General features: G+C 46.1%; 1 protein-coding gene across 1 annotated transcript in view; it reads right to left on the bottom strand.

Annotated features, from left to right (window-relative positions):
• LOC147444471 (large ribosomal subunit protein bL19c-like) overlaps nt 1–16,445 on the bottom strand; it is a 35,596-nt gene extending 19,151 nt beyond the window's left edge. The window contains exons 1-2 of the mRNA XM_086527076.1: nt 16,288–16,445; nt 15,888–16,211 (exon numbers count right to left, since the gene is read on the bottom strand). Of these exons, the coding sequence (XP_086383202.1) occupies nt 15,888–16,211; nt 16,288–16,311 (348 nt within the window). The 5' untranslated portion in view covers nt 16,312–16,445. The remainder of the gene's footprint in view (nt 1–15,887; nt 16,212–16,287) is intronic.
• Between the last annotated feature and the right edge of the window lie 493 nt (nt 16,446–16,938).

Raw genomic sequence — 16,938 nt, 5'->3', positions numbered from 1 at the left:
CACAGTTGTAGAAAGAGCACATGAAAGTATGAGCACCAAGCATGGGCATTTCCGTTGTGAATTGCCACAGTTGATTGCTTTAGATCATAAGAGAAAGATTCAATCTCATTGTTTGTGTGTGTGTGGTGAACGGTTTGGCACTCCGTCTTTTGTTCATCTACATTGCATGCACAGTCTATTAGGACGACGAGATTTTTTCCACTCACTTTACATGGAATAGGTATGTTCATGGTTTTGTGTTGGAAATGGTTTCAAGAATTTTCAACCATGGACATTCTTAAAGAAGAAAGAAGCATGACTCTAGACGAAGTTGAAGCATCGAAGGAGCCACACAAGACTTTGTGTCGCTTTTGGCGCGGCCCAAAGAAGCAAGCGTTGCAGACCTTTATGAAGTTCAAGTACCGCACTACCCACACATCAAAGTGGGCCGACGAAGAGTCCCTTCCAGGATTGCGGATGCTATTTGCGATCTCCCTCGACGCCATACAGTTCGGTACCAGTACCTCACTTTGAAAAGGAGGAGATGTCACGTGACACATCCAACCCGATGTGTCCGTGGACAAGCTACAGCATAGCAAGGGTTCAGTCAGTCTAGATTAGAAGTGATCTGGCACTTTTGTGAGTCTATTCGTAGACCGTGCATGCCCAGACACTTAGAGTGGATCCATATCCTCAGGTTGCACACAGCATGATCATAAGCATTCCCATCAGAATCCTTCAGGAGAATTTTCCAATGCATTTAGCTTATTTTACCTATTTTTGACATTTTTCACTTATTTTTTAAAGTGACTTTTGTTGGAAAGTAGGTAGGGCAAATTGAGTAAGTTTGTATATAAGCAAACCTAAACTAGCACTAATTGGCAGAAGAGGCAACAGGGACCAAGCTCAACAAGCAGCTTCTAAGCAAAAACCTTGGTGGTTTTCCCTCCAAGCAAAGATCCCATCTCCTAGCATTTTTTCCTCCAACAAGCACCCCTAGCGTTTTGATCTTCATCGTCGTCACTTCCAGCCATTGGCATTTCTAGCAAGAGCTTCATCACCAGCACATCCCAGCATATAGCGTTTTCTAGAATTGCAGCCCTAGCTTTTTTGCATGGTGATTTTAAGCCCTAGGACCTGCAATTTTCAGCACATAAGAACCATTAGTTTTCAGCGCATCGTCGTCGTCGACATCGAAATCGACATAGAGCCAGAATTCAGCAGATAAAGATTTGCAGATTTCAGCCCTTACAGTTTTCTGATTTCAGCCCGTCTCGTCGTCGTCCTCATCGTCGTCGACATCGTCGGCAAGTCCAAGCATTGTAGAGATTTGTGCAAGCATAAGTAGACCGCTCTCGCCATAGAGAGTGGGGCCTTCGGAAGAGGGTTTTACAACGTCTCTGGTGTCGTATTTCTCTTCTCTCTATCTCTCAGTCTCATACACTTGCACGCACAGTGTCAATTCACTTTGTTTGTAATCATTGCACTCTCTCATTAAGAACGGAAGGCTCTCCCTTCCATAAGAACAAAAGGAACCTTGAGCACAGTTCGGAGCACTCATCTTGAGCAAAGTTCAAACATTCATTCCGTTGCACCTAACATTGGTATCAGAGCTTTGGCAGTGTTTTGTATCACTCAAGGAAAGAACCACAGGAACCACAGAATTTTTTTTTGCTTGTTGAGGTCGCATGAACCCAAGTTCGCTTGGGCGTGTCGATTCTTAATCGTGTTTTTGAAGAGTGACAGGCATCCCAAGAAATAAGGGCTTGTCCAGCCTCCCCTTGTGCCTCTTTTCACTCATTGAGAGCAAACCGTGCACTTAGCGGCCGGCCAATCGACGTGAGGTGGGAAAAAGCAACCATGGTGTGAGCGCAAGGCCGCCAAGAGGTGCGCCCGCAGAAAAGAGCAGAACTCGGGTGAAGAGAAGATCCTTCTCTAACACAGATTGCAAGCGAAAGAAGAACCTCAAGAACTCAAGAACCCCAAGAACCAAGATCCCCAAGAACCCAAGTTCCTCATGAACTTAAGAACCCAAGACTTCAGTAGATGATTATCACTCGAAGCGGAATGGATACTTCGCTTGGAAGTGATGAGCATGAGAGAGGCGAAGAAGAATATTCCCCACCAGGAGGTTTTTCCGACCCTCCCCCTTCCCCATCTACGCCAAAGATTGCACCAGATCCTATGACGCTTTTCGACAAGAGGATGATGGACAAGAAGTTAGACCGAAAAGCAGAAATAGAGCGTGAACACGAAGAAACGATGGCAGCCATAGAGCGTCAATACACAGAAAGAGTGGCAGCCATACATCGCGAGAACAAAGCAAGACAAGCAGAATATGACCGCGAGACCAAAGCACGACAAGAGAAGAGCGATCAACACATGAAAGAATTCTTGCGACTCTTTTCACAAGTTCAGGCACAGATGCAAGAGATTCGGGAAAAGGAGACTCTCTCAGTCTCTTCTTCTCCAAACCATGACACACATGATTTGCATGATGATTTGCATGATCAAGATGTGATTTCTCACAAGCATGAGGATTTTCATGAAGATGATGTGATTGTTCACAAGGATGATGTGTTAGTGGATGCAGCCTTGGATCGCAAGCGTGATCAAGCGCACTTGGCGGCCGAGGAAAGAAAGGCAACCTTGGATCGTGAGCGTAATCAAGCGCGCTTAACGACCGAGGAAAGAAAGGCAATCTTGGATCGCGAGCGCGAAGAAAGAAAGGCAAAATTGGATCGCGAGCGCAAAAAAAGACGGTTAGCCTTGGAGCGTGAGCACGAGCAAGCGCGCTTGGCGGCTGAAGAAAGACGAGCGGCCTTGGAGTTAGAGCGAGAGGCGCAGAGAGACCAACGCATGCAAGAGTCGGTCCTACAAGTACTCACCTCAAAGCCCGAGCCGGTCAAAGATGTTGGTAGTTCATCAAGTAGCTCAAGCAAAGATTCGGACTTCAACCACCCCGTCACTGAGAAGTTGAAGTTCAATAAGTATGACGATAAGATGGATGCTACTATTATTCACTCTTGGTTGCATCAATTTAATGCTTACTTTGTGACAACTAAGAAGACAGGAAATAGCAAGGTTTTGACGGCATCCATGTACCTTGCCGGTGATGCCATTAATCAATACCACGCATGGCAAGAGGCACAGTTGACCGCGCACCTAGAGGAAGCCAAAGAAGGCGCTTCCCCTTCTTTCAATTGGGCCGACTTCCAAGACAAGCTCAAGGCGCGGTTTATGCCACCCCAGTACTTAGCACGGTTGAAGGACGATTGGCACAGTCTCAAGCAAAATGGTATGCCAGTTATATCTTTCTCTAATCGTGTTTTACAGCTCGGCACCCAATTACGCAAATCGGATGATGAGCGCAAAGAGGCATTCCTTTATGGATTGGACCAATATATCAAGTATGATGTCGAAGTACTCGATCCCATAGATCTCAACAAGGCGGTAAGGATTGCTCTCCCACAAGAGATGAAGCACAATCAAGGAAAGCCTAAGGAGAACAAGTCTTCTCAAAGTACCTCTCAGACTCCTCAGAACCCTCAGAACAGTAAGAATGGTAAGAATAGTAAGAACAGTAACTCTTCTAGCCAATCTTCCTATAATCCTTCGGAAAAGAACTCACAAAATGAATCTAAGGGTAAAGTTAAAACACCTGCTGAACCTAAGCTAGCCTCGGATGAAAAAGCAGCAAAAGGAATTATATGAGGATACATAATGGCAGAAGAATAAGTTATTTATGCTAAGGAAGGGCGTTGTTATCAATGTCACGTCAAGGGTCACATTAAAGCGGCTTGTCCTAAGACAGCCCTACCTAGGGAACCCAAAGCACCAACAGCTACCACAAGCACTTTAATGAACCAATCTAAGTCTTCACATGTTTCTGACACACACATTGATGAGTCTCTCTCTAAGTGTTATGGTCATGTGAAGGGTTAGCGTTTTGTCATATTGTTTGATTCAAGCAGTATGCATGATGTGATTAGTACCTCTCTAGTAGAGAGAGCCCGCCTAGAGGTTAGTCAGACATCTCCTCTCGAGGTGTCGGGCTTCACTCCCGATATAGACTCTCTCATTACGCAAGAGTGCCTTGATGTGTTGTTTACAGTTCAATAGGCTGCCTTCCGTAGAAAACTTATCGTGTCTCCTCTCTCAAGATGTGATATGCTTTTGGGCATTAGATGGTGTCGTGAGCATAACCCTCTTATTGATTGGACGGACAATACTCTCACTCTGAATGCCAAAAGTAACTCTCCTATGATCATACATGGTGAGGAGGGTGTCACATCGAACTTACGGAAGGGGCACAGCCAGTCAATAAGACTCACGAGAAGAGTTAGAGCGGCAACTCACGGAGTTGGTGGCCAGAGGATTCATACGTCCTAGTGTAAGTCCTCTTGCTGCTCCTATTTTGTTTGTCCGCAACAAGGATGGTTCGTCTCGTTTGTGTATTGATTACAGGGCATTGAACAAGATGATCATCAAGAACAAGTTTCCAATGCCTCGCATTGAGTATATCCTTGATAGGCTCACTGAGGCAAAGGTTTTCAGTAAGGTCGATCTCAAAAGTGGATACCATCAGATACGAGTATTCAAAGGCAACATCTACAAGACCGCTTTTCGCACAGAGCGAGAGCAATGGGAGTATGTGGTCGTGCCTTTTGGAGTGACAGGTGTCGTGGGTACATTTAACCGTCTCATGGTAGGCGTATGGTGTATGTGTGTTCATCTTTCTTGATAATATTCTCATTTTTTATGCGTCGTAGGAACAACATGAAAAAGACGTCGAAAGGGTATTAACCCGTTTTTGGATGAGTATCAACTGTACATTGCAGCTAAGAAATCTGAGTTTTTTCTCACTTAAGTTACTTTTCTGGATTATATCATTTTTGCAGAAGGCGTCAAGCTAGATCCCACGAAGGTGAAACAGGTACGTAAATGGGATTTGCCCAAAACTGCATATGATGTGCGTTCTTTTCTTAGTTTGTGTCAAGCATATAGTTCGCACATGGAGAATTTTGCACGCATTGCCGCACCCATGACAGATTTGTTGAAAGGGGTAAAGACTCGTCGACAGCGCGTGGGTTTGCCCAAGGCAGCCATTGAGGCTTTCGTCGCAGCTCTCAAGGTTGCGGTGACAAAAGCATCGTGTCTTATCCTTGCCTCTTGGGATGATGCCTTTGAGGTACGGACGGATGCGATCAATGTCGCCATAGGCGTTGTGCTTCAGCAGCATGGTTGTCCAGTTGCATTTCTTAGTCGGAAGCTCATTAGTGTAGAAAAGAACTATTCAGTTTATCATAAAGAACTTTTGTCTGTCATTCACTCTCTTAAGCATTGGAAGCATTTTCTGTATGGTAGATTGTTCACAGTTCGCACAGATCACCAAGCCCTCAAGTGACTCCAGTCTATGCCTAGTGCACATTGGAGTGATCGCCAAGCACGGTGATACAGAACACTGCCAAAGCTCTGATACCAATGTAAGGTGCAGCGGATTGAACTTTGCTCAAGATGAGTGCCGAACTTGCTCAAGGTTCCTTTTGTTCTTATGGAAGGGAGAGCCTTCCATTCTTAATGAGAGAGTGCAATGATCATAAACAAAGTGAATGGACACTGTGCGTGCAAGTGTATGAGACTGAGAGATAGAGGAGAGAATACAACACCACCCTCCTCCGAAGGCCCCACTCTCGTCAGCGAGAGTGGTCTACTATTGATTGCACAAACTGGTACAAACTGAATGCATGTGACTGATGCAAGTCTAAGCTAGGTAGATGTCGACGACGGGGATGGCGAGACCGATCTAAGGGCTGAAAACTGACGCTTCCTATTTGCTGTCCAAAACGCTAATGGCTGAATTCTGTCGCTGATTCGCTACCGTCCCAAAAACGTTGATGGTTGAAATGTTCTGGCACCAAAAACGTTGAAATGGGCTGGTTCTTAATGGCTGAAAATTGCTGGTCTTTATGGTGGTCAAAGCTGAAATCTGTTGTTGCTTATCTGCTGAAAATCGCCATGCAAAAAGGGGGCAACTTGTGGCGATGATGCTAGGAAAAGAAAACGCTAGGCTGAGGTCTTCTGGATGAAAAACGCTAGCAGACTGGGAATGTCCTGAAGATGAAACTTCTTACTGGAAAACGCCAAGGGCTTGGGAGGCTATGGCGATGCTTACTTGATGATGAAAACACTAGGTTGATGGGAGTCTTTGCTTGGAGGGAAAACACCATCAAGGGAGGTTCTTGCTGAGAAGTTGCATGTTGAGCGATGGTGCTCCTGCTTCCTCTTCTGCCAATTAGTGCTAGTTTAGGTTTGCTTATATACAAACTTACTCAATTTGCCTTAACTACTTCCCAACAAAAGTCACTTAAAAATAATAAGTGAAAAATGTCAAAAATAGGGAAAATAGGTTAAATGCACTGGAAAATTCCCCTGAAGAATTCTGATGGATTCTGATGGGAATGCTTATAATCATGCTGTGTGCAACCAGAGGATATGCATCTACACTAAGTGACTGGTCATGCATGGTCTACGAACAGACTCACAAAAGTGCCAGATCACTGCCTATTCTAGACTGAGTGGACTGACTGAACCCTTGTCGTGTTGTAGCTTGTCCACGGACACATAGGGTTGGATATGTCACGTGATAGGTACTACTTTCTTCATTAGGCTCGCAAGATGCATAGAAAACAATTCTCTATCTTGTAAAGGCTCAAAATCAAGCAGAGCATCATCCAACAACTGCATAAGTTCATCATCAGCTGCATCTGAACAAACTTGCTCATGCATGAATCTAGATTGATTGGTATCCTTAGCATTTGTTTTTGAGAATCCTTCCAAAGCTTCGTCCAATAAGCACATAAAATCTAGGTCCACCGCTTCATAAGGTTCTTCCATCCTGCACATCTCAGGCTATTGTAAACTAAGATTTCCACATATGACATGCATACTAAATACATCTGTTGTAAACTGCTCTTTAAGTCTTTCACCCTCATCCAAATATCTTTGCACTTCTGTAGCACAAAGTTCAGCATGCACATTAGAAATTTCATCTATTGCCCTGTCTGTATCATCGGCACAATGAAACCAATCATATTCAACCCCAAGAGATTGCACTTCACTATGCACCCCCTATGAATCAGCATCATGATCATTCTGCCATAGTGTGAGCCTTGTGTCACAAATTCTTGATAGAGAAGAAGTTTGCTCCTCCTCTAAATCACCAGCAAATTCAGAATCAGTCTGCCAGATCGGTAGCTCTAGGTCACAGAAACTTGTGAAAGGAGTCTGCACCCCCTCTAAATCATCATCATCACATTCAAGACCAATTTTCCACTTTGGTAGCTTGGCTTCACAACAACTTGTCAATGAAGGAGTCTGCACCCCCTCTGAATCAACATTTTGCAGACTTTCAAACACATACTCTTGCTTAACCAAGTCCTCAAAATCAGGTATATCCAAATTTGGCAAATCTGGTATACCCAAATCCATGGTCATGCTACTCTCAACGGCAACCTTGCTTTGACCTAAAACATTTGTATCATCAGTCAACTCTATGGTGAAATCTGTACCAAAAACAATTTGCTCTAATACTGAGTCACTATAGCAAAAGTATTAGTTAAAACCGAATCTTCATGCATGTCTACTTGAATATGGTTACACTCATTCACCTGCACAATTTCTTCTTGAGCTTTAGCCACTTCGTTGTTTTGATCCCATAATTTCTTTTCCTCCTGTACTACATGTATAAGTTCTTTGCAAAAATCATTATGTGTATCCTGGACTGCATGTGTAGATTCTTTGCAAAATTCACCCTGTGTATCCTGAAGCTGTAAGGCCTCACTCTCAAAGACTTCTACTTCATGCACAACATCTGAAAAACCCAACTTTTCATACACAGCTTTAACTATGTCTTCATCATTAGCCTGTAGAAGGTAGCATCTTGTACAATACACTCATCAATTACAGCTTCTAACTTTGATCGTACTTGTCCTCGAATATCTGTGTAGTTTGGTAGACTTGAACTCTATTTTTGATAGCTTTCATAATGCTCATAACTTACTTGTACAATAGCTTCTTTGAAATATTCCCAGTCGTCGTTGCAGGCTTTGGTAACCTCTTGAATCTGCTCCTTCCAATCTGAACTCACTAACTGCTCAAAGGATCTGATCATTAACTCTTCTGGTATCCCTCTTAATTTGGTTTCCGACTCATAACACTCTAGGTAACCTTCTGGAGGCATATCCATCGAAGACTCGTCTCTCGTCGTATACTGCATCCAAAGCTTCATCCATTTGATTTTTCTTCTTTACGGTCTCCATTTCAAGCAGAGATCCTTGAACCAATTGAAGCATCTTCAAAAAATCTGGAACTGTCAACTTATCATCAAAACCGTTTGCACTTAACTCTGCAATCATCTTCATCATCTGCTCTAAATTCTCCATCTTTACCTCCCACCCCGGCTCGTTTCGCGTCGGGTTCACCAAAGATGTCGAGGGATATGTGTTCGAAGCGTGAGCCGGGCCTCTCGCTGTGTGAGGTGTGAAAGAGAGAAAACAAGAATAACAGATGCAAATGGCTCTGGCAATCACCGTAGTCTTCAATTAATCAATTCAAGCTTTCAGTACAATGTAATCGGTAGCCAGGGCAGGCTGTTAGCAGCACCAACACTTGGATTAACTGGCAAATAGCAGTTTAAGCTCCCTTTACAGATTAACCGAGCCGTTAACGACACCAGGGCTGAAACCGGCCCGTAGGGCGGTAGGCGTTGGCTTTCACCCGAAATTCTTTACTTTATACACACACACAGAGCACTTTGCAAAGGAGACCTGTAACGGGAATTAACACTATATCACACACACGGCTCGGAAGCTAGAATGCTCCGAACAGACGCCGACAACCTGTAGGCCCCAAAATTGGTGCCCCTTTCGGTATTTCTTTATTCTTTAGGAGGGTAAATTACAAGGTAAGGTCTTGGGAATCCTTCACGTGTATCCACCTAGATACCATTTGATTTGGCCAAATTTCGGCAACATAACAGCCCCAAAACTTGCGCGAAACCAATTCCCCTGCTGGAACTCGCTTGCACTGTCGTATACCCTCTGATTCCTGTCCAAAAACAGTAAATTCAGCACGCTGTATTTACTGGTTTTTGCCCTGTTTTCAGCCCCAAACAGTCCCCTAACTGTCCTCTGCCAGTGGGGCACGATTCCCAATGGTCCTGGCGTCCGTACGGCTGAAAAACACGGAAATTACAGCGCATACACAGCGCTGATTTTGCACCTGTACGGTGAGGTTATGACCCTCACCAGTGCCTGCTTTGGAGCAGCAGTTAGCTACCCCTGTTCCTGCTCAAGGAGGCTCTTGCCTCAGCACAAAGGCATGAACCCACACAACTGTACATCAGTCAAATGAGTAGCCCTCTTGTGGGGCATCACATAACTGCACGTAGGGGAGAGAGAGCAGTGTGTAGTGTGCAGGGCATCACTCCTAGCACCACACTGTACATGAGAGGGAAAGAAAGCACTCCATAGCTCTTAACCTGTGACCAAAGCTGAAATGAGGCCTCTCCCAGCATAAAAATCAGCGCCACTTCTTCTGCAAGAGGAAAGTTCACGAAAATGTGACACTTGGCGCATTTTCAAGCATTTTCCCGTTTCGGGTTCGCCGCTTAAAAATATCCTGACCGGTTGCCCAATTGACTTCGCGGCAGAGTTATAAAGTGTTCCCCTAGTCATACCGGAGGTAATGACACGAACACATTTCACGGCCCAAAATAGCAGTTCCCTAAATTTTAGGAGATGCTTCCGTTGGGCTCCCACTGGTCTTCTGACCATCTATCCTCATTGGAGCCGCATCCAAAAGTGCAATGTGGCCCAACTGTCGGATACTTTTTGTTGGTAGTCCCACCTTGACTTTACGCCTTAATTGAGTTCACTTCCTAGTATCCACCAACTTGCTAAGTGCGACGAGGGGACCTATATGATCTTGCTATGAGCCTAGACATCCTCTTACCATACGAATTCCAGTGCCGACCACTTCCCGTCTGCGGGTGAATCTACCGTTCACATTGGCCATACAATGTCCGACCGTTTGCTACTTCAAAAAGAGGGTCTTAAACAAATAAAATAAACCCCATTGAAAAGAAACCAACAACCAAGGTTAGCAGTTGCCACATCTCTGTGACATGGTTAATAACTGCCACGTCATCGTGACAAGGGCCTAATAAGACAATTAATTAATCTTCAGACCAATGATGGTGAAGGAAAATTTTGCCTGCCGCTTTACCTACTTCAACTGCCTTCAAGAGCTCTCTGCACAGCTCCTTTTTCTTGCTTAACCTCGTTTTTTCCTTTCCTTTTTAATCACGATCGCTCGCCTTATGCTCGACGAGAGAGAGAGAGAGAGAGAGAGAGAGAGAGAGAGAGAGAGAGAGAGAGAGACTTCATGCTTGCCTAAATCCGAGAATGAGAGAGAAAGTCCTTTAGTTTTGCTTTGCTTCTCCAACACGAAAGAGAGAGACCTTCCTTCGCTTATACAACCCTCCTTGCCTTGCCTTGTTACATCACTTGAGTCCTCCTCCCTTGCTTACTTGCTCACTGAGGACGGAAGAGAGAGCGGGAGAGAGCCCTCGCTTTGCTTCTCCAACACGAGAGCGAGAGAGAGAGCCTTTGCTTCCAACCCTTCTTGCCTTTCTCCCCCTTTCTTGATGCCCTTCCGTTCCTTCTCGTAACCCCTTCGCTCGTTCATTATGTTTTTCTTCCTCTCCCATGCAATGGCCTAAGTAGTAAGTTTCCCTATAAATACCTACCCTCCCTTAGCAACGACGGCGCCGTCATTGCTAGGGAGCATAAGAAATAAACCTTGCTGACGTGGCATGGCGGAGTTGACCAGCGCGAGAACTGCCGAGATTGGTGCCAAAAAGAATCGCCATGTCCTAGTGAGGACTTCTCGTTTTTTGCTCGGCGTCAACAGCTGCCTCCCCAAGCCTGCCCAAGCAATCTCTCTTCTCCCTGCGCAGCGCTGCCCCTGCCCGCCATGCCTTCGCTCTCCTTTTCTTTTACTTTCCCATTCCGCCCTTATTAAAACCCCTTTGGACGGCCACAACCAATTTGGGCGGCCATTAGATGAGCCTTTGGGTGGCCTAGCCTAGGTTGCCCTTGGGCATTGGGCGGCCAAGCCTTTTTGTAAAGGCACCACATTTGACATGCATATTGGCAAAGCATTGCCAAGCACAGCATCTTTCTCAAGCAGCCCCTGTCTAACATTATCATATCCCACAATCAATACGCTCCATGAGATGTCATTCGGACAAAGAGCTCATCAAGAGCTTTTTGTGCTTTCGTAATGGCACCACACTTGGTATACATATCGGGCAAGGCTTTGCTAAGCACAACATCTTTCCCTAGCAGCCCCGAGCTTCCATAATTGTTGACCTAAGAACATTTTTGCCTATCGAGCACACTCAACTACCAATGCACTGTAAGTGATGACATTCTGGACAAGATTCTCCTCGAGCACTTATTCTACTCCATTCAAAACCCTGGCTGAAGCTCAGAGCTCCCAGATGGCACACCGACCGAGCGGACCAGACTGGTACGGAACAGGTCCCAGGTGAATCTTTAACAAATCTTTAACGGCCAATATCTTGGCAACCGGAACTCGGATCACTGATCTGAAAAGACCAACACGCTCCACAAAGTGAGCACTTCAAGCCCATGCATTCATTTCATTTTTGTCCCCTCAGCTGTAGTTGCCCAATCCGGTACGGATCTGCAATTGACTTAAACTTCAAACTGCCATAACTTTTGCATCGTAGCTCCAATCGACGAGCCATAAAGATAGGCCGATAGAGCACTTCAAGCACTACAATTCTAGATCATAAACTCCCATCTGTACTCACGTCAAGCATACTCTTTTTTAGCATCATTAAGGTATCTGTTGGCCCTATAAAGCCACATCTCGCATACATAAATCATTCAACTTGGCCTATTAACAAGCCCTAATCACTGCTCAATAAATGTGTAGGCTTCAAAGAAGCTTAGCTTGCATTTCTTTGCTCTTTTTTCCATCATGGAAGCGAAGCTGCACGACAGGGCGTTCTAAGACGCCCCGCCGGTACAGCGCCCTCCCCCCCCCCCCCCCCCTCCTTGCGCGTTTCAAAACGCCCTGCAGCTCCCTGCGACCACCTCCCCCTTGGCGGCCCTGCGTTCTAGAACCAGAGTTACCGGGGAACGCCCCTCTATGGACTGGGAACACCGGAACGGCGTTTCTCAGGGTTTTCATGGCTTGGAACGGCCAGATGTTCCAGACACGCATTTGGTACTGGAACGGCATGGGAATGGCAGATATTCAGATTTATGAGCTTTATCTTGTGAGGCTCCCCCTTATTAAATGCCCTTCCCCCCACCCCTTACCTTCACAGTGCACACAAGCTTTCAAGGGTCAAAGCTCAAGCTCTACCCTCTCGAGTCTCGAGTCTTGACTCTCAAGCTCTAGCCTCGTTAGTCTAGACTCTAGACTCTAGAGTCAACAAGGCTCTCTCCCTCTCCCCCTCTCTCAAGCTCTCTCGAGTCTCCCTCTCTCTCAACTTTTAAGCTCTCCCTCTCCGCGTCCCTCCCCCCTCAAGCTCTCAAGTCTATACAACACACGTTGGCCATAGTAAGGTTAGATGGTCTTCAAATCAAGTTTTTTGTGAATATTAGAGTCAAAGGGACACTAGTATTATTCAATCGCACAGAGCTTAAAATTGCATTATTTGGGTGTTTTTATGCCTCTCGTTCCGCGCCATTCCCGTTTTGGACCTCTCACCGTTCCACGGGGGATCCCGTCGCCGTTCCTGTTTCGCGTTCCAGGTAACTATGTCTAGAACACCGCTGCCTGCAGCTCCACCCTCCCAGGCTCCCTTGCGTTTTGAAACGCCATTGGCCAAGAGCGTCGACATCAAACCAAAGGTGCCTAGTGTTTTTTTTGGCAGCGTTTTAAAACGCTATTGGCCAACAAGCAAGGGGCAACGACGTGTGTAGAAGGTAGAAGCAGGGCCCGACCTTGGAGATTTTGGCTCCTTGTTTTGAGGGCCCGAAGCCCAGGAGAGGGGCATCGGAGCAGCTAGGCTTGAAAGACGAAGGAGATAGGACTTTGGAGGGATAGCAGAGGGTGTAGAGCGGCTCGGCAGAGGCGAGGAGAGTGGGGATTTCATCGGCTTGGTTTGTGCAGCCAACTTTAGAGTGCAAGAAGGTTCTCGGAGTTCCAGATCTTGCACCTTCACCATGGCCCTGCCTTGCTCAAGCGCCAACCACAAATTGAACGGGAATAACTACACTCATTGGAATTTGATTATGCGACTCTGGCTCTCATGGAAAGGGTTATGGGATGTTGTCGACGGCTCGTAGCCTCGTCCCACACGGGATTCCCACAACAGATACACTCGCCTTCAAGATGACGAATTTCTCAAATCGTGTGTCGATTGGGATGTGGCTAATGCGAAGGCAATGTCGGCCATTGCGGAATCTCCTACAAAGGATCTTTCTCCAACTATTCAGACCTTGAAGACTGTCAACGAAATGTGGTCCAAGCTCGTAGGTATGTTTGATCGCAATTCTACGATGCGAGCGGTCACCCTTCTTGGACACTTGTTTGCCTCAAGAGTATGAAACAATGGCTAGGACACTATGGCTACAAGTCACGAAGGAAAAGCTGGAATTTGATGATCTCAACTCTTTTCTCATTGAGGAGGAAGCCGTGTTGGTAACTCAAGGCAAAATTCAGATTTCTAAGACAGTGGAAGCACATGGTGAAGCACTTGCTGCTTCGGATTCCAAAAAGAGGACAAAGTACCGTTATTACAATTGTGGAAAGCAAGGTCATTTGGCCAAGGATTGCAAATCCAAAGGCAAAGACAAAGATTCTACAAAGGACAAAGGTAACAGCAAGCAACACGAGGAAAGCAGTGATAGTGACTCAGCGAAGGATAGCAAGGAGGCTGCTGGTGTGGTGGTGACTACACTGGCACGGACTCCCGCTTGCTAGTCACATGAAAATCGGTGTCACCGCTAGCTTGAGCCAGAGAGAGGCTTGTGAGTGGCAGAGAGGGGCAACCACATGCTCCCTATAATTAATTTGGACCCTTGTGGAGTTCAAGTTATTGGTGTTTGGACCCGTAGGTCGGAGTTCAATGCATCTGGTAGGGAACCAATCAGACATCTAAAACACTATGGATGGGCGCGCCAATTCATTGTTGTTGGTCAGATTATGTACAAGATGTGTTCCAACAGTTCATTATCTTAGAGTTTTATATTTTGGACGTGATGTGTTCACAGTTCACGAATGGGGATTATTGGACGTAGTATGGTCTACAGTTCAAAGTTTCTACAAAGGCAACCGATGCTCAAGATGGCATTGCTTTTAGGTGCAAAGTTGAGGAAGGCAACACCGAGGTGTATCCAGTTGGTGGCCACTATTGGGATATTCATGGTAGCTTCTTCATCAACTTGGTCTCACTATTGATGTCCACTATGAGCTGCAGAGTGGGTGTTAAAGTTTAGGCATCTCAAGTGAACTGCCCAATGTGATCCCATTATTTAGTTTGGCTTTTAGGTATTTATTTTACTTATTTGTGGTATTTATTTTACTTTTAGTCAAAGTCTTGGATAGGGCAATTTACTGGGCTTGCTATATAAGCAACTCCTTGCCTCCATTGTATACACATTCAGTTATTCATTGCCAAGGTTGATTGGTTCAGGAGACTCTCTCTCTCTCTCTCTCTCTCTCTCTCTCTCTCTCTCTCTCTCTCTCTCTCTCTCTCTCTCTCTCTCTCTTGGTCTCTACGCTTCCGCATCGTCAACTTTGACACTACTGCCCATTGCCCTAAGAAAGGAGCACCTACATGCGTTACCTGCCACTGCCAACCAACCTCGCCATGGCTGCCCACCAAAAACACTGAGGGCTGCCAGGGAAATACGCTAAGGGAGGATGTGCAAATCATAGATCTGACCGCGTTGCCTACACTGTCAACCAACCTCGCCATGGCTGCCCACCAAAAACGCTGAGGGCTTCCAGGGAAAAACGCTAAGGGAGGATGTTGCAAATCAAAGATCTGCACCCCCCTCTCACTGCCAAAACTCTGGCCAAAGGGCTGCCCTACTGGGCTGAACGCATATCTGAGAAGAGGGCCCACTGGGCCTCTATATAGGCCCAACATCAAGCTGCCTGACCCAGCTGTCAAGCCTCACGACCTCAATAAAAAGGGGGCAATGGGTCATCTGGCACACTCAAGCGGTAGGGGGAAAAAGTATTGGGCCTGGAGAAGACAACATGGCCATGGAACCAAGCCAAAACCCTCGGCTGAACATGGCTAAAGTATCCCGACATGAGAAAATTGCCTCACACTAGCCGGCACAGCCACAGAACAACCCTCACTCCCTAACACCTGTCCCTGGCAGAAAATGGGACCGACTGGTGCCAAACGATTGGTGATCTGAGTTGCTAACATACACCTGAAGTAATAGGAAAACAGGAGCATAAAGATTCATAGAACTTCAAAAAAATTGTCAAGATAGAAGGCTTTGCATAGTCAAACATTGCTTGCTTCCTGAAGTGCGGTATACATGTCCTGAAAAATAAGGATGTACAAAGTCTAGTGTCTGCCCTAGAAGCTCAAATGCGGCCCCAGACAAGATTCCTCACCATGCCAAACCTGCATCGTGTCCTAGATAATCTCTAAAACTAGGACTTTACAACTAGAAACCTACTTAGCAAGTAGGAGACTTGCTCAACGTTACAAGACAGAAAAGACAAAAGCAGAAAGGGTCTTGGACACAACTTAAGTAGAACTCTTTGATGTTGATAAACATCCATCTTGTTAGCAATCTTCACCACTTTCAAAGCAGCAGAGGATAACTAAAACTCACCTCCATAATGTTCTTGAGGCCCTTAGTTTTCCTGCTCTTGCCAGTGCGTAGAGGAGCCTCAGGCTGCTCTACTTCAACGATAGGTGCCTCGTCTGCAGAAACCACAACCTCCGCCTCCACTTCTGCTGTTTCTGCAACAGCTTCTGCAGCGACAATAGCCCTGGTGTGCTTATTTGATTTTTGACTGGCATTGACGGCCAGTCTAAGAGCCGAGCCCCTAAAACTACAAGCCAGCTGGACCTTCACATGAGCCGCCCCTCTGCACGGCTTACTTGAGGTAGACGAGAGCACTAGGGTCTTGAATCCCGCGGGGGAAGCTGCTACCTGAGTCAGCAGAAACTCACTCTCTCTCTCTCTCTCTCTCTCTCTCTCTCTCTCGTGATAGAGCAAGGTTGCGTACCTGGCGCAGACAAGAGCTCGCCATGGGAGCTTCCGCTTGCAATGGACGATATACAGACAGTGCAGATAAGGTTTAATAGCTATGCCTGTGCAGTCATTCATGCGTACGCCTTTTACAAACCCGCGGCAGGTTCAGGTAGCCTAAGTGAAGTTGAAGAAATTCTAAGTCGAAAAAAAATGAATTGATAATGTGGTTAGTGGTATGTTCAAATGTATGCCAACAGTGGAACATTGGTATGAACAAATTGGTATGTTCAGATATGTGCAATGTCCCGCAGCCGAGGGGGGCACAGGAGAGAGAGTATTGTGCTAGTTCCCTCGGGAGTATCCGGTCTTCAGTTCAACACTCGTCTTTGATGTCTCTTGGGATTGTTCTTACGACATAAAAATCTCGTCTCAAGGGGTTGTGTGTGTGTGTGTGTGTGTGTGTGTGTATGTGTGTGGAGTTGTTGTTGACTAGGTGCCGCTGCGCGAGTCCTCACCTACTCGTAGGCTATCGCCCCAGTCTCCTGCCCTTTATCCGTCGCACAAATCTCCTGCCCTCAGCCTCTTAGTTGAGCCTCTTGCACCTGCTCTATTGTGCAAACTTTCTTTGTCACCATGTGTATAGTGGGTTTGTGTGTGCATGCGCGTGTGTGAGGTTCAAATTTTG

The sequence above is a fragment of the Adiantum capillus-veneris genome, chromosome 13 (assembly GCF_014529385.1).
Source record: "Adiantum capillus-veneris isolate H3 chromosome 13, ASM1452938v2, whole genome shotgun sequence".
NCBI classification, from domain to species: domain Eukaryota; kingdom Viridiplantae; phylum Streptophyta; class Polypodiopsida; order Polypodiales; family Pteridaceae; genus Adiantum; species Adiantum capillus-veneris.
Note: the sequence above shows the minus strand (reverse complement) of the source record. Positions and strands in the feature narration are given on the sequence as shown.